The sequence below is a fragment of the Microcebus murinus genome, chromosome 13 (assembly GCF_040939455.1).
Source record: "Microcebus murinus isolate Inina chromosome 13, M.murinus_Inina_mat1.0, whole genome shotgun sequence".
Lineage (NCBI taxonomy): Eukaryota > Metazoa > Chordata > Mammalia > Primates > Cheirogaleidae > Microcebus > Microcebus murinus.
Genome location: NC_134116.1, coordinates 72421295 through 72438614, shown reverse-complemented (window position 1 = coordinate 72438614; position 17320 = coordinate 72421295). Strand labels below are relative to the sequence as shown.

The 17320-nt window shown below is 33.5% G+C and overlaps 1 protein-coding gene across 7 annotated transcripts in view; it reads left to right on the top strand.

Annotated features, from left to right (window-relative positions):
- PDS5B (PDS5 cohesin associated factor B) overlaps positions 1 to 17320 on the top strand; it is a 160071-nt gene that overhangs the window by 68404 nt on the left and 74347 nt on the right. For all 7 annotated transcript variants that reach the window (XM_020290441.2, XM_076009501.1, XM_076009503.1 and 4 more), the window contains 6 exons: positions 1571 to 1711; positions 4283 to 4398; positions 6180 to 6274; positions 10814 to 10959; positions 13693 to 13844; positions 15036 to 15149. In XM_020290441.2, coding sequence (XP_020146030.1) covers positions 1571 to 1711; positions 4283 to 4398; positions 6180 to 6274; positions 10814 to 10959; positions 13693 to 13844; positions 15036 to 15149 — 764 coding nt within the window. The remainder of the gene's footprint in view (positions 1 to 1570; positions 1712 to 4282; positions 4399 to 6179; positions 6275 to 10813; positions 10960 to 13692; positions 13845 to 15035; positions 15150 to 17320) is intronic.

Sequence of the window (17320 nt, the reverse complement as noted above, 5' to 3'; positions counted from 1 at the left end):
GCGAGGCTAACGCCATGGCACTCTAGCCAAGGCAACAAGAGTGACACTCTGTCTCCAAATAAAAACCAGCCTGAGAACTAAAAGTAAGCAGAAAATGCATAGAAATGTGAAATTCTTTACTCTGTGCTTTCACTATAGAAAGCAAAAAGCTAATTAAGCCAAGAAATAGATTAACTGTCATAGAATAAAGATCAGGGCAGCTTGTATAGTGTAAAGAATCCTTAACCTTCTCCATGGAAACAGAGGAAAGTGGTTGAGACTATGTGGTGTACGTTCTGCGTTTTAATATATTATGTGTTTGGAAGATTTTAAATGGAAATGAACTTGGCCAGTATGCCATGTATCTTTACCCATTTCAGTGGTAATGTGATGAATGATTTGAGTGTAGAAATTAGAGCTAGCTGCCTAATAGGAAAAATATTGTTTAAATTTGGATTTTTCTTGTGTGTGTTTGTGCTTTTAATTGGATTTTAATTGTAGTTGTAAACCTTGTATAAATGTACACATTTTTTATCAGAATGTAAAATAAAACCAAAAGGGTCAGAAAGGGGTTGTTTTGTATTAAAAATACAAAATTATATATTTTAAAAATAGAATTGGCTCCTGCTCTGAACATGTAAAAAGGCTTTATCTTAGATGCTGTTGTCTCCCATATATGCTAAAGTGAACAAGAGGTCATCCCTTGCCCTTAAGGAATTTATCTAGTGATATTAAGGCATTGTATTAGGGTTCTCTAGAGAAACAGATCCAATTGTGAGTAGTGTATGAATGTATATGTATATGTGTATACCTGTATGTGTAAGAGGGGATTTATTGGGGGAATTGGCTTATGTAATTATGGAGGCTGAAAAGTCCCACAAGAGGCCATCCGCAAGCTGGAGAACCAGGGACAGTGATGATGTCACTCTTAGTCAGAGACAGAAGGCTTGAGAACACAGAGGGGTGCCACCGGGGCAATTCCTGGAGTTCGAAGGCTGGAGACCTGGAGTTCTGATATCTAAGGATAGGAGAAGTATCCCAACTCCAGAAGAAAAAGAGAGTGAATTCACCTTTTCTTCTGCCTTGTTGTTCTTTTGGGCCCCCACAGCCTATTGGATGGTGCCTATCTCTGTTGAGGGTGGATCTCTATCTACTCAGTCTACGTGCCAGTCTCTTCTGGAAACACCCTTGCAGACACACCCAAAAATCATGCTTTGCCTGCTATCTAGGTATCCCTTAATGCAGTCAAGTTGACACTAAAATTAACCATCACAGATATGAACACAATAATTCTGTAGCATAGAATGTAGTAAGTATCGTAATGAGGAACAAAGTGTGTTTGGAAAGTAGGATATTTGTTGAAATACTAATTGATGATTCAGTACAAATTATTCATAGATGAATTCTATGCTTTTGTCTTTTCATGTAGTCTGTAGTGATTTCCTACCTATTGTTAGAAAATATTTTGACATGCCTAGTTTGACTTTGTATGAAATAGTGATGAATTTGATTGAATAATAATTAATATTTGAGAAAATTCATTTTATCTATGGTGTTTCTACTAATGATAAATTTTCTTTCTCTTCAAAAGTTTTTTAATCAGGTTCTGATGCTTGGGAAAACATCTATCAGCGATTTGTCAGAGCATGTCTTTGATTTAATTTTGGAGCTCTACAATATTGATAGTCATTTGCTGCTCTCTGTTTTACCCCAGCTCGAATTTAAATTAAAGGTAATATATTGTGAAAATAATGATTCTGTCAACCAAGTTAGCAAAGAGCATTATTTATGACTTTATAATTCTTACACTAGTTTTAACTGAATGTAACAGATGAGAGGATGTATTATCATTGTTTATTCGCATATTTGTGCCTTGCCTATCTGTATATCTCCAATGCCTGGCAGATAGTAGCTGATTAATGGTTATTAGCAGGGTGATATTTTTCCTCTAAATATTTTCCAGGTAAATTCTAGAATTTGACTAACTTTTGAGGGTCATAGTCATACATCAAGCTTATTCTGTTTTCAAGGCATAATTTATAGTAGTTCCCTTGACTACTTGATCAGGCCATAAAAATACAGTTCATTATTCACCTGGTATAAAATGCTTTTACCTTTGTGCGAATTGTCTTATATAATAGTTGCCTATGATGAAAGTTCATTTGCTTTTTATATAGTTCTGTGAAATCTTTTGTAGCATACTCCTCTTGCTTTGACATTAAATTATGCTGTAAAATTGAGTTTTATTTGCAGAAGTGGGGAATATGCTTTTCTTTTTCAAATCATTACATGAAAAGTAAAGAAAACTGGTTATAATTATTTTATTTATTTATTTATTTTTTGAAACAGGGTCTCACTCTGTTGCCCAGGCTAGAGTGAGTGCCGTGGCATCAGCCTAGCTCACAGCAACCTCAAACTCCTAGGCTCAAGCAATCCTACTGCCTCAGCCTCCCGAGTAGCTGGGACTACAGGCATGCGCCACCATGCCCGGCTAATTTTTTCTGTATATATTAGTTGGCCAACTAATTTCTTTCTATTTATAGTAGAGACGGGAGTCTAGCTCTTGCTCAGGCTGGTTTCCAACTCCTGACCTAGAGCAATCCACCCGCTTTGGCCTCCCAGAGTGCTAGGATTATAGGCATGTGAGCTACCGCGCCTGGCTAATTATTATATTTTATTAATCTTTGATGGATCCCAGTGTACCACCAGAAAAAGTTCTTAAATGATTACCATGTTATATTTCTTGTTCCTAAAAATTTTGATTTCTTCCTTTCAAAAACAAACAGTCCACATTGGCAGTGTGAATACGCCAGATAATCAGTAAATAATTATTCTTGTTTTATTCTATTTTTGGTATATTTCTCAAGGGAGCCATTCAGTTAACTGATTTCTCTGCCCCTCTTTTTAAAAATGTTCTCAACGATTTTGGTGAGGCAGGAGGGAGTCATACCTCTAATTATTTGTTGGTTTATCTGATTTTCTCTAGTAAAAATATTGAGTAAATGCTATATGCATGTTCCATGAGAAATATAAAAATAAGGAAATTATTATCCCTGCTTTTAACAAACTTAACATTTAGTACGGAAGAAAAAGGAAAAAAGTTACAGATCTAGTAAGAGGCTAGATATTATGAGTATCATAAGAGACACAAACAGCATACAGTTGAAGCAAAGGAAACAGCATGCAGAAGCATATAGAAGTAGGAAGGTTTTGGGTGAGTTAGTGGAACATGAAGAATTATAGTTGGAACATAGCATTAAGTAAGTGTAAATTACTCCAACCTGCTGCATATTAGAATCTTTGCTTGTGGAGCCTAATAAAGAAGTAGATGTCCAGGCATTAAACCAGACTAGTTGAATCAGAATTTCTGAGTGTAGAGTCCAGGGGTCAGGTTTTTGTTAGTGTTGTTACTTTGAATTTTTCCCCTCAAGTTTTAGAGGTGTTTGTAATGTACAGCTTTGTCTGAGAAATACTTATTTAGAGGAACAAAGGAAGAAATAATGATGATGATTTAGGTCATATTATCCGGGCTCTTGCATGCTAGTCTGTGGCATTGGTTTAAAATTTAAGAAAAATCCACATAGTGCCTTCCATAGCACCATGAATATTCAATGTCTCTTGATATACCCGATTGTCACACCTTATGTTCAGGCCTAGTATTTTGGCTGACTCATTCATTTAACCATTGTGTCATTTTTGGTGGTACCAAAATCAATAATAAAATTAAGTTCTTAACCCCAGGGTGCTCCCAATATAGTATATATACTTTAGTTTTCCAGTTATGCTGTTGAACTCCCTTTAGGAATCTGATATGTATTGATAACTGACTCTACTATTGGGAAACTTTAGCACCTATTTATTTCTACAAGGAGCTAAAAAGTACAGTTGCATAGACATCTCTGTTTACTATAGGCCAGGCCTATCAGTGTCTGTTCTTAAATACCACAGATAGTTTTCCAAGGGTCTTGGGTAGGATTTATAATATAGTTTGTTTTTGAATTTGACTCTGAGTAGGAATAAACTTCATTGGTAGGAAGGACCTCTAACATTTAAGCAAACTTTAAGATGTATTTTTCATATAGGGTATACTGCTTTAATGTAATTAGAGATGATTAGAGCATTTATGAAGACAGTTAATTTTGTGAAAAGTATAGTGAGCATTTTGTGTAATTTTTTCTCCTTGAATTCATGGAAGGTTTTCTGTGGAATTGGAGGATAAGGGAAATCATAGGAAAAAATAGGTAGCCTTATTCTGAATATCTACTTCATGGTTTTAAAGCTGTGGTTGTGTTTTATATTTTAGAGCAATGATAATGAGGAACGTTTACAAGTTGTTAAACTACTGGCAAAAATGTTTGGAGCAAAGGATTCAGAATTGGCTTCTCAAAACAAACCACTTTGGCAGTGCTACTTGGGCAGGTATATGATTTTGGTTTCTTGTTTTAAAGTAAAATATGTTTACATCTATTGTTCTTTGAAACACCATCCACATTTAAGATGTGTTCTCTGAAATGATAAAAATGAAAAGATGAAAAGTTTTTTATAGAAATTTTTGAATGTTGATAATGGTTGGCTGTGTGTATAATGTCCCTTTTTATCCTCAATGATTTTAAAAGATGATACGTTTTAAAAGCTGTCTCACACGATATTACAACTGTGAAATTAAAATGTATTATTTCAAAGTAGTGAAATAATTGCAACTGAAAGTACCTCTTATAGCCCTGCGACAAAATGTTATAGTGAGATTATTTGGAAATATTCAAAGGAGTATTCACAGAATGAATAAAGAAATAACTATGTATGTTTCTCTTCCTAACCTCTTTCCTGCATTTCCCAGTTAAAGGAAATGATGACCTGAGTTCCTTGTGTGCTTTAAATCAGTGGTCCCCAACCTCTTTGGTACCAGGGACTGGTTTCATGGAAGACGGTTTTTCCATGGACTGGGGTGTGGGTGTGGGTGCTTTGGGGATGATTCAAGTGCATTACATTTATTGTGCAGTCAAACCTCTCTGCTAATGATAATCTGTATTTGCAGCCATCCCTAGTGCTAGCATCACCATCTTAGCTCCACCTCCGATAATCAAGCAGTAGATTCTCATAAGGAACATGTAACCTAGATCGCTCACATGTGCAGTTTACAGTAGGGTTCATGCACCTGTGAGAATCTAATGCCACCACCTATCTGACAGGAGGTGGAGCTTATGCAGTGAAGAGAACAATGGGGAGCTGTAAATACAGATGAAGCTCACTTGCCCTCCTGCTCACCTCTTGCTGCGTGGCCGGGTTCCTAATAGGCCATGGATTGGTAAACCCATAGCCCCAGGGGTTGAGGACTGCGGCTTTAAATGATGCACAAAAGTCCTAAAATGGTTGTAGAATTTTGAATGTGTTTGTGTATATCACTTTTCTGTGAGAGAGATTCATTTCATTACCTTTCTAAAGGGACCCCCTATGTTTAAGAAAGACTACTTAGGCCGGGCGCGGTGGCTCACGCCTGTAATCCTAGCACTCTGGGAGGCCGAGGCGGGTGGATTGCTCAAGGTCAGGAGTTCGAAACCAGCCTGAGCAAGAGCGAGACCCCGTCTCTACTATAAATAGAAAGAAATTAGTTGGCCAACTAATATATATATAGAAAAAACTAGCCGGGCATGGTGGCGCATGCCTGTAGTCCCAGCTACTCGGGAGGCTGAGGCAGTAGGATCACTTGATCCCAGGAGTTTGAGGTTGCTGTGAGCTAGGCTGATGCCATGGCACTCATTCTAGCCTGGGCAAAGTGAGACACTGTCTCAAAAAAAAAAAAAAAAGAAAGACTACTTAGAGGAAAAGTCTCCTTTCAAACATAGTGTGTATGTGTGTATACACACACACACTTGAATAAGTAGATATATTTTGAAAGTATAACAATTTATAGGACTTTTTTTGTCATTCTAATTCTTATATTTGAGCCAAATGTGTATGGGTTAAACAGGCCCTTAAAATTACATAGTTCTCACAGGACATTGTCCTAGTTTATATAGGTTCTAGAACATTCAGGCATATATATTATATCAAAAAACTTTGTTAAAATTAAAATGATCTAGTTCCACTTTCCACTTTCCTACATGAATTTTTTTATTAGTGAAATAAAAATAAAGTTCAGATTAAATGCATGTCTATTTGTCTTATTTTAAAGATCACTCTGTGCCTTTATATTTTATCAGGTTTAATGATATCCATGTACCAATCCGCCTGGAATGTGTGAAATTTGCTAGTCATTGTCTCATGAACCATCCTGATTTAGCAAAGGACTTAACAGGTACTATATGCATGTAACAGCAAATATTCCTAGATGATTTAGGAATATTTGGGGGGAAATAAGTTTTATAGAGGAAAAAAACCTTTTTTTGTGATAGGTGAAGTCTTCCTTGTTTTAGTTCATCATCATGGAAATTATTCTCTGAAGGTAGAATTTTTATAGCATAGTTTCTACTTAAGCTAGAGGCATCCATAAAAAAGTCTGGGTCTTCAGGAGCAATATTAGTTTCTTAATTTAAGGGCAATTCTAAAAATATTCCAGGCATTTGGAATTGAACAAGTTTTGACTTTAACTTGATTATAAGACTCACTCAAGTAATAAGTCATTAGCAAAAAAACTTATGCTACAAATGAGGGCTTTATCCTTTCTGTTAATCTCATTCTATGGAAGATTCTGTCTTTTTTCTTTCTCTTCTACCTGAAATATAGTAGCAAATCTTCTGAAGTTTTCACTGCTGGAAACAGTGATGAAAGTGTAAGAGTAATAAAGCAGACCTTGCTTTCCTTTGGAAGAAGTAGGCTTTTTTTTTTCAATCATCTTCAGTTATTTTCTTTCCATATGCTATGTCCCATTTCAAATTCCCCCAACTTCATTCTTGACTACTGTATTTCGGCATGTGAACTTTATACTGTAGTGACTCTCAACCCCATAAGACCCAGTACCCCCCTTTTAAATAAATGATTTGTAATCATTTTTTTGATAAACTTAAAATTCATAGATTAAAAATCTACTTAATACAATTAAAATTAATATTATGTCCTAATTTTAATATACAAGAGAAATAAAAGGAAAGTTGTTTAAATAAAATAATGTATATTTTAATATGTAAATGTTTGAGTATGACATATAGAGATGATAACAAATGTCTCCACAAGTTTCTCACGTGCTCACTTATTTTCTGCTATAGGGGGATATCAAAAGCTCTGTAAATCCTGTTTGGTAGGTCATTTGGATGGCTATCTGAATGATTAAATGAGATTTCTATATTTGGGGGAGAATCTAAGACTGTGTTCTACCTTCAGTTTCCTTTTTTTAACTTAAAAATTAGGTATAATTAACTTGTAATAAAATGCCCAGATCTTAAATGTTTAATTTGGTATGTTTGATGAGACAACACATTTCCATGATCCCAAAATGTACCCTTCTATCCCATTCCAGTAAGTCTTCCACTGAGCTTTCTGACTTCTGTTACTGTAGCTTAGTTTTAACCTGTTTTGGGACTTCTTATGTGTTGAATCATACTGTGTGTATACTTTTTGAGGGTGGGGTGGGGGAATCTATGTATCCTGTATTATTAGTTTATTCTTCCTTATTAAGTATTATTATTCCATTGTATGAATATACCGTAATTTGTTTACCCATTTTTCCTTTTGATGGATATCTGGGTGGTTTTTGGTTTGGGGCTATTATGATTAGCATTACTTTGAGTATTCTTGTATAAGTGTTTTTGTGGGCTTTGTTTGTATTGCTCTTTGGAAATAGTAGTGAAAATGTTGGTCATAGAGTAGATACATGTTTGTCTTTATAAGAGACAACTAAACAGTTCTCCATATTTGTTACACTGTTTTACATTGACCAGCAATGAATGAGAGTTCCAGTTCAGCATTCTTTAAAACATTTTGTGTTGTCAGTCTTTTTGATTTTAGCCATTCTTGTAGGTCTTGATATTTTGTTGTGGTTTTAATTTGCATTCTCCTTTGACTAATCAGATTTAACATCTCTATATGCACATATTTATATATATCTTTTATGAAGCATCTGTTTAAATTTTATGCCCATCTTTTTTTAATTGGCTTGTTTTTTTTTCTTATTGATTTGTAGTAATTACATATCTTTTCTTTTTTAAAGTATTAAAAATATTAAATATTTTTCCATAGTCATTCAGGCATTAATGTAGGGTTTACTGTTGGCTAAATAATAAATTGGTGTTTTGATTTTTTTCATAACTTGTCTAAAATATATTTCAGATGTGAATAATTTCACCAATAACCTTTAGTTTTTACTATTATTTTGAATGTTTTGCTTACATAACGATATAATTCCAGTATAATGGAACATTTATATTAATATGTTATCTGACTTCCTATTCCTCATCCTGTTTGAGGTTGGCTAAAAGGCAGCTCTGAAAAATCTAGAGGACTTACTACTCTTTGTGCACATTTTTAGCTGCTGCTTTTGTTTTCAGCTATAGTCATCATTCTTTTCTCTTGGTGCCTTGAATTTCTAAACATTTAAGGGTTCTACTCTGGAAATGAACTTGTTTATTAATTTCTTTCTTATTTGGATTTCTTCTCTTTCGTTTGTCCTGTGGCATTTACCAGTCCATCTGCCAAAATATTGTTGACAAATCTCTTTAGTTGTGATCTCTTCTCTTGTTATTTGTCCCCTTTAAGAAACATTTCAGTAGGGTTTCAGGAGTGAGCAGAGATAAGTACGTTATACACAGAACACACACAGATTTATCTTACTTTTGCTAGAATGTGTTTATGAGATTCATCCTTGTACCTTCAGCCACCTACCCATATTGTAAAGAGTATTAGCAGATGCTTTGTCATGCTAGCTATAGAGAATTTCTTTTTTCTTTTACATTATCTCTTCCTCCTTACAGTTAATATCTGTGAGTTAATAGCTCTTGTGTATGTATACATGTTTAACACGAGTGACTCGTTTTAGGGAAATTGGGTTAATATCTTAAAATTGATGGTGTGGTATTGGTGTTTTTCTTTCTTAATGACACATAAACTAATATGTATTGCATTTGAAACAAGTACAGTTGAGATATAAAACTCTTGTATTTTTCTTGGTGGGGAAATGAACTTCAGATATATTTAACATATTCCGTTTGAAATCATAATTATAAAAACTTTACTAAGTTAGGTAAAATAACATTTACGTTTCTTCGGAAATTTTTTTTAAAGCAACATATGGTCTTTCTCATTTTTAGAATAGTTCTTATTAGTAGAGAATGCTGAAGGCAAAGGGACTTAAGACCTGAGCAGTGGTTTTTTGAATATTTTTGTTTTAATTATTTGTTAAACTGTAAGTAAATCTACTCATAATCACTGTTTGTATACTGTTTGTGTACAGGCATGGCTATTAAAAAAAATTTTTTTTTTGAGACAGAGTCTCTTATTGTTGCCCTGGCTAGAGTGCTGTGGCGTAAGCCTAGCTCACAGCAACCTCAAACTCCTGGGCTCAAGCAATCCTCCTGCCTCAGCCTCCTGAGTAGCTGGGGCTACAGGCATGTGCCACCATGCCTGGCTGATTTTTTTATATATGTATATTTTTAGTTGTCCAGCTAATTTCTTTCTATTTTTTTAGTAGAGGTGGGGTCTCGTTCTTGCTCAGGCCGGTCTAGAACTCCTGAGCTCAAACAATTTACCCGCCTCGGCCTCCCAGAGTGCTAGGATTATAGGTGTGAGCCTCCGTGCCTGGCCATGGCTATTTTTTTATTAAACCAATCCAGACAGCTAAATTTTGTCTTACTGTTCTGGTAATAAAAAAGATGAATAATATTTTATTTGTTAAATTTGTGCTCAGTTATGGTACTTCTTCGTTAAGCCTAAGGTATCATTACAGAAATCTGTTAATTTTTTCAGCTTACTCTGTGTCAGGTGTGAACTCCATGTTTTTTACTTTAAGAACCTATTCCAATCACTCATAGTTGTTAAATCTGTTTTTTTTTTTTTTTTTTTTTTTTTGAGACAGAGTCTCACTCTGTTGCCCAGGCTAGAGTGAGTGCCCTGGCGTCAGCCTAGCTCACAGCAACCTCAAACTCCTGGGCTCAAGCAGTCCTCCTGCCTCAGCTTCCTGAGTAGCTGGGACTACAGGCATGCGCCACCATGCTCGGCTAATTTTTTCTATATATATATTTTAGTTGGTCAATTAATTTCTCTCTATTTCTGGTAGAGACAGGGTCTCACTCAGGCTGGTTTTGAACTCCTGACCTTGAGCAATCCGCCCGCCTTGGCCTCCCAGAGTGCTAGGATTACAGGCGTGAGCCACCGTGCCCGGCTGTTGCATTTTTTGTGTCTTCCTCTTGGCTTTCCTTAGTGCAATTAAGTGGAATTGCCGTGTGGTCTCCTTTGTCCTATTTCTTGGCAGCCACTGTCTCAGTTTTATTCTTTCAGTAACCTCAATCAGAGTTTCCCCAGTTGAGGGATAGAAACTTGAATACTGTAGCCTTTTCTCAATAGTACACTTGACTTGAATATCCATTTAAATGAAAAACAAAAATGAATGTCAGTATACCTCTTGGTTCATTTATATGGTTTGTTTAATTACTGAGGTTAGGAATGCCTTAATCAACTTCATGTCCACCATATGTGGAAGGGGATTTTACTACTTAGTTGGTTATAAATACTGTATTTTGACCGGAGGACTGATCTTCCTCTTTCTTTCTTGGCTCTTAGTTGAAACATTGAATCTTCTACTTAGGTTTTGTTTTTGCTAAGGTTTATTTTCATAGCTCTTATGCAGTCTTTAAAACATTTTCATGGTTACAGTTTCCATTTTAATCAAAGAAAATTTATCTTTCAGAGTATCTGAAAGTGAGATCACATGACCCTGAGGAAGCTATTAGACATGATGTTATTGTGTCTATAGTTACGGCCGCTAAAAAGGATATTCTTCTGGTCAATGATCACTTACTTAATTTTGTGAGAGAGAGAACATTAGACAAACGGGTAAGTAAATAAGAATAAATAATTATTACCAGTTTTCACTTTTAGTACTTGAAGTTTAATAGTATTTCAATTGAAAATAACTGAATTTTAAATGTCAGCCCTTTTTTTGGGAAGCGGGAAGCATTTTGTATTTAAAATGACATTTATAAGACTGTTTTACTTTCTGTTAGATTAAATTTTATTAGTTTTTCTTTATTAAGATTATTTGTTCTCCTCCTAAAACTAAGATGGCTCTTAAAGGTAGAGTAGTCAGATGTTTAGCTTGTACACCAGTTTTAATGATAAGGGACTTTTGTAAGGGCCTCAGACACAGCTGCTCTTATGTTGGCTGTTTTCTTTCTCTCTTTCCTTTCAATGCTATTGTCATATGAGTATGACTTGTAGTCCTCTAGCAGGTTGTATTATAATTAACATGGAATAGAAAGATGTTTTCAACTTGGCAAAGCTAAACCCAACAGAGCAGCATGATTCTAGCCTATCTTCTGTGAGTTCAGCTTTCTTGAAAGAACATCTACTAGCTCCATTCATTGATCTGAGATTCTGAAGACAGGACTGTGACTTGTGATGTTTGTATTCCATATTGCCTGGAAATACTTCAGTGAATGTTTGTTCTACCCTTATCCTGATTGCCTTTCCTTCATTGTATGGGCTCTACCGACTTAGACTTCTGAATAATTTTGGTTAAAGATGAGACTCTTTGCTTTATTTAGGGGTTAATTAGCAAAGCAAATGGTAGGCCTATTGGTAGCTGGACTAGCTCTGACTAGGTAAATACTTTAAAACATTTTAACAGTTTTATAAGGTCAATTATGCTATTTTCATTGTTTTAATTCTCTCTTTTATAATGCTGGTTATGTAGGTAGAGGATAGATGGGCAGGAATTACATGGTTTTCTGTCTAAATCTATAAGTATATAGGATAACTTATTTTAACTGATAAATTTAGACTTATCTTTATTGAATATTTCATTGGGGTATTCATCGTGAAAAGGGCCAAAGTCATAAAGAAGGAAAAGTGTATTTTATATCATGCATATGATAAAAATATTAAAGTAATCTTATTCTTAGGTAGACTTAGAATATGAGGTAAGTTTTTGTGTATTGTTGGGATCATAATGCATATTTTTGATATTCGTAGGGTTGCTTTGTTCATATAAAAATTGAGCACTGAAAAATAATTGACTATACACATGTTCTTGGTAGTATTAGAACGTGATGTATCTTTTTTTTTTTTTTTGAGACAGAGTCTTACTCTGTTGCCCTGGCTAGAGTGCTGTGGCGTCATCATAGCTCACTGCAACCTCAAACTCCGGGGCTCAAGAGATCCTTCAGCCTCACAAGTAGCTGGGACTATAGGCGCACGTCACCATACCCAGCTAATTTTTCTACTTTTTTTTAAGAGACAGGGTCTCATTCTTGCTCATGCTGGTCTTGAACTCCTGGGCTCAAGGATCCTCCTGCCTTGCCTCCCCAGAGTGCTAGGATTATAGGTGTGAGCCACCGCCCTCAGACACATGATGAATCTTTAATTCTCTTTGAAGCAGCAATCCAGGGAATTAAGTTAGAGATAACATAGTGAGTTAGTGATAAAAAATTTTACAAACACATTAATATGTGTAAGACTTTTAAAAATCTTTTATTTCAATATATAGTTGGTGGATAAATGAAATAAGGACCTATTCTTAATCTACTGTAATTAATTGAAACAAAAAACAAAGGAAGAATATTGCTATGAATGACAGATTGCAAAGGGAAAAAATGAATAATCTCTCCAGATTCATGACATTCTAAACATTGCTGACTTCCTATTGATTATATTGCTGTTTATATAAAATTAAAGAATAAGATACTTAAGCAACATTCGATACACTATAGCAAATATATATTTGTTTAAAAAAATAGTTGAGTACATTTCCCTTATACTTAAATTTGATCCTCAGATGTACAGAATGAACCACTGGTATGTCTTTGCATTGAGCACTTGATAAAGGCAATATCATATATGCCTTAACACGTTTGAATTATTATTATTATTATTGATATAGTACAAGTATGCTCAGTTTAGACCATAACTTAGAAAAAAATTATGAGGAATAGGTCACTGTGTATCCATTCAGTTCTGTATTTGCCTTTTAAAATTTGGTAGCTTGCTTTTTCTCATCAATGTAAGTGACATAGATTGTGATTAACTTTTGTTTTTAGGGGTAGGTGATGGGTTTTAGATATAAAAGCATTAAAGTTCTTTTTTTTAAAATTAATTTATTTTTATTTTAGCGTATTATGGGGGTACAAGTGTTAAGGTTACATATATTGCCCATGCCCCCCTCCCCCCTCGAGTAAGAGCTTCAAGTGTGTCCTTCCCCCAAACATTGCACATCTTACTCGTTTGGTTGTATATACCCATCCCCTCCTCCCTCCTCCCACCCTCCTAACACTTGATAAATGTTACTCCTATATGTCCATTTAGGTGTTGATCCGTTAATACCAATTTGCAGCATTAAAGTTCTTTATACGTATTGATATCTGTCCTGTACTTTATGTAGTAGAAATATTTATGTGATAGTGGTGTTTTTCATAAATATAATAATTATAAATTTATATTGAATATCTGAGGCTTTAAGTAAATATATTGTATAAAGACAAAGAAATGAAAAACTAGAAAACCAGGCTTTCTTAAATTTATATAGTAGAAACATTTTTATGTTATAATGAATTTTTTTTTTTTACTTTTAAGTGGAGAGTGCGCAAAGAAGCCATGATGGGACTTGCCCAAATTTATAAGAAATATGCTTTACAATCAGCAGCTGGAAAAGATGCTGCAAAACAGATATCATGGATCAAAGACAAATTGCTACATATATATTATCAAAATAGTATTGATGATCGGTAAGGATATTATATAGAAGATATTTGGTGACTTTACGTGTTCTATAACTTGATTTGTTGTTTTACACAAACTGTTTTCTTGATGACTTTAAACTGTTTCCTCAGTTTTTACTATGAGGTTCATGATAGGGAGTGACTGCTTTCCTTCCCATCAAAGACATAAATGAAGTAGTAATGTACCTATAACTTTAGGGATGGATACAGCTTTTATGTTTATTTTCATATACTAGTTATGCACAGAGTAATATCTAAAAGCAAGAATGTATATAGTTATTTTAATTTTGTTTCATAGGTAATTGTATTATAAGGATCCTCATTAATTTTTTTTTAATTCAAATAAAAATAAACCCTTTGGATTGTTGACATTTTAAATAAAAACAATTCCTACTCAAGGCTAAAAAACAGTTTATAAATTTATATTAAAACACATTATCCAAATATAATCTTAGTATTTTTCCATTACATGCTGAAGTTGGATCTTGTATGGGTCTCAATCACTTAGTAGTTAATAAAGCTGTAAATCCTGCTTACAATCTGAATTGATTTGACAAATTATTAGCAAAATCCAAATGATCTTGCCTGTAATGGATCAGATTGAGGAAACTAAGAAGTAATTGGTCATATTAAAATTTTAAGAGCTGTAGAAATTAGAAACTGAGTATCTTTGGTAAACATTATCTAAGAAACTTCATAGTTATTTTTATAAAATTGAAGTTTTTAGACTTTTTGAGTATGGCATCAGTAAACAAAGATTTACATTATGATTTTATAAGATTTTTTTGTTTTTTCAGCCAGGTCTTTTTTCATGTTGATAACTATAAAATCTCAGAAGAATCTTAAAAATATCTTTGTAGTTTTAACTTAACGGAAATTTAGAACTTGGCATTTTGAAGAAACTGGCGTAGTTTTTAGTGTTTTATTATGTAGATAAGGAAATTAAGTCTCTGATATACAACTCTCAAGGTCATGTAGCTGGTAGTTAGCTGGGTGTAGTGCTGTTTTCATTATATCCAGCTAAATCCTTTTTTGGGCCCTCTTTCATACAGAAAGAAAGTTTTGATTTGGAAATCCTATTTCTACTCAGGAAAGCAGGAACTTTTAAAATATGTGTTCTGTATTTAGTTTGGGAATTTTATATTGAAATTTAGTACATTTAAAAAAATCAATACAGTGCCTTCTGCTTTTTTGTAGATTACTTGTTGAACGGATCTTTGCTCAATACATGGTTCCTCACAATTTGGAAACTACAGAACGGATGAAGTGCTTATATTACTTGTATGCCACACTGGATTTAAATGCTGTGAAGTATGTTTTGAATGTCAAACTCTTGTTCTTTTCATCTTTTGCAGTATATTGATTGGATTTTATGGAAAAGAAACCATAAGTAACTGAATTTTTAAATGTAAACTACGTAAGGTAAACATTGTGTAAAGGGTCGAGTCACAATAAAGTACTTGGTTATTTTTCTTTTTTTTTAGAAAGTACTGCTATCAACATATTAAAGCCACTGTAAGCAATTGAAAAATAGAGTTGATTGACATGGAATCTTTTAGGATTTGATTTTTTTAACTCTAGATTTTAATACTGTTGGTATCTCAAGAATTATTGATGGTTCCTATTCTTTCTTGTTTTCCTTAAGGTGTTAGAAAGGTCCATATTATGAAAGTGCTGTCTTATTCTCACCTGGTACTGATTTGAATTATGCTGTAGGATAGTAGGGTGCAACTTTTGTGCTGCATAGCCTCAGTACAGTGTTGTAGTTTGGCATAGGGTAAGCACAAATATATTTTTATTTCATGTTTCATTCAAAAAGTTCTTTTGAGTGTCTGGGTAAGGAATTGGCATTTTAGACAAAGAAGGGATATTACTAATCTAATTGAATCATATTAAGGGTTAGGAAATTGAGGCCTGGAGATTTGCTTAGGTTTTAGGAAATGTAGACCTTTAGTATTCCAACTTATGAACATTTTAGTACTTACTTTACATTTATCTGTGATTTTCTCCAAAAGCCTTTATATTTTTTATTATGTAATTAAAGAAATCACTTATGTGAGTTATGAAGCATAATAATAAAATAACAATATCTGTGAATCTACCACCTAGCTTGTAACCTTTTCTCCGTTTCATCCTCCTATCTTCCTTCCAGAGGTAACCTCTAGCCTTACTGTTGTCTTTCTCATTTCGTTTTTAAGAATTGTTTTAACATATGTGTATGTATCTGTGTGTAAATGTGCATATCCTTCAATAATATATTTTTGCTTGTTTTTGAACTTTGTGAAAGTGAAATAATTGTGTATATAATCTCCTGTCACTTTTTCTTCACTATATTATGTTTCTAAGATTCATCCATAATATTATATATAAAGCTATAGCAAATTCATACCACATTGTCATTAATCTATAATTTTATTCCATTATTTTGACTTGGAAATTTGAGTCAATGGAAAAAATGGACATTTGTGTTATTTTCATCTTTTTACTATTTCAAATAGTGACTATAAACTTTTTCACTAAATTGAAAAGAGAAAAAAGTTATAGTAGGGAGAAACAATATTATAATAGGAAGACAAATATCCATTTATTTAATCTTAATCTGAATTCTAGTTCTGTCACTAAATAAATGCAAAAACTCCAGTTAGAGCTTGGATACTCTTACATTTGTTATCTGACATTTTAAATAGACAACTAATTCTGTCACTAGGGCTTCTCCGTACCACAAATGTGTAGCAACTCAAAGAAAAACACAGCTATCATATACTATAACTTTTTTCTCTTTTTTAAAGAACTATTTATTATAGAAAGGCAATAAACAAAGTCAAATTGCCTTGCTGCTTAATATAATTTTATTAAAATACTTGAGAAGACAGTCCTAAATATTTATAATATAAATTCTTAATGATGATCGCTTTTGGATTTAAGCTATAGTAATAATAGTTTATAATGGGCTTTAGAATTGCTTGAGATTTCATCTTTAAATTAGTAAATTAATTTCCTCTTTAAGTGAAGACAGGTTTTATCTTAATATTAATGCTAATGGTTCGCTATGATTTACGTATATTTTCTTGAGTACCTGTGTAATTTCTTTTTAAATTTAAATTTTTGCTTGAGAACAATGTAGCTATTAAGAGGACGTCAGGATTTTTGCCATATGAAAAGAATATTCACTTATATTAATAGCATAAATAATTCCAGAAAGTTTGAAATTTAAATGTAACTAGATTTCTGTTTAAGAAAGGTACCACTCATGGCTAACTCTTCTATTTGTGTCTTTGATTACATTTCATCCTGCCTGTTACAGGGACTAATTTCATCATTTGGTTATTCCTTTGTTTCTCGAGTTTATAATTTCTCTAGTTAATTTCTATTCCTTAGCTTACCAATATGTTCCAGTTAATGATAGATCTTCCCTATTTTTCTACAAAGCAAAATGTACCCACCACTATTTACTTTCTTTTCACTGTTATATTTGATTCCTT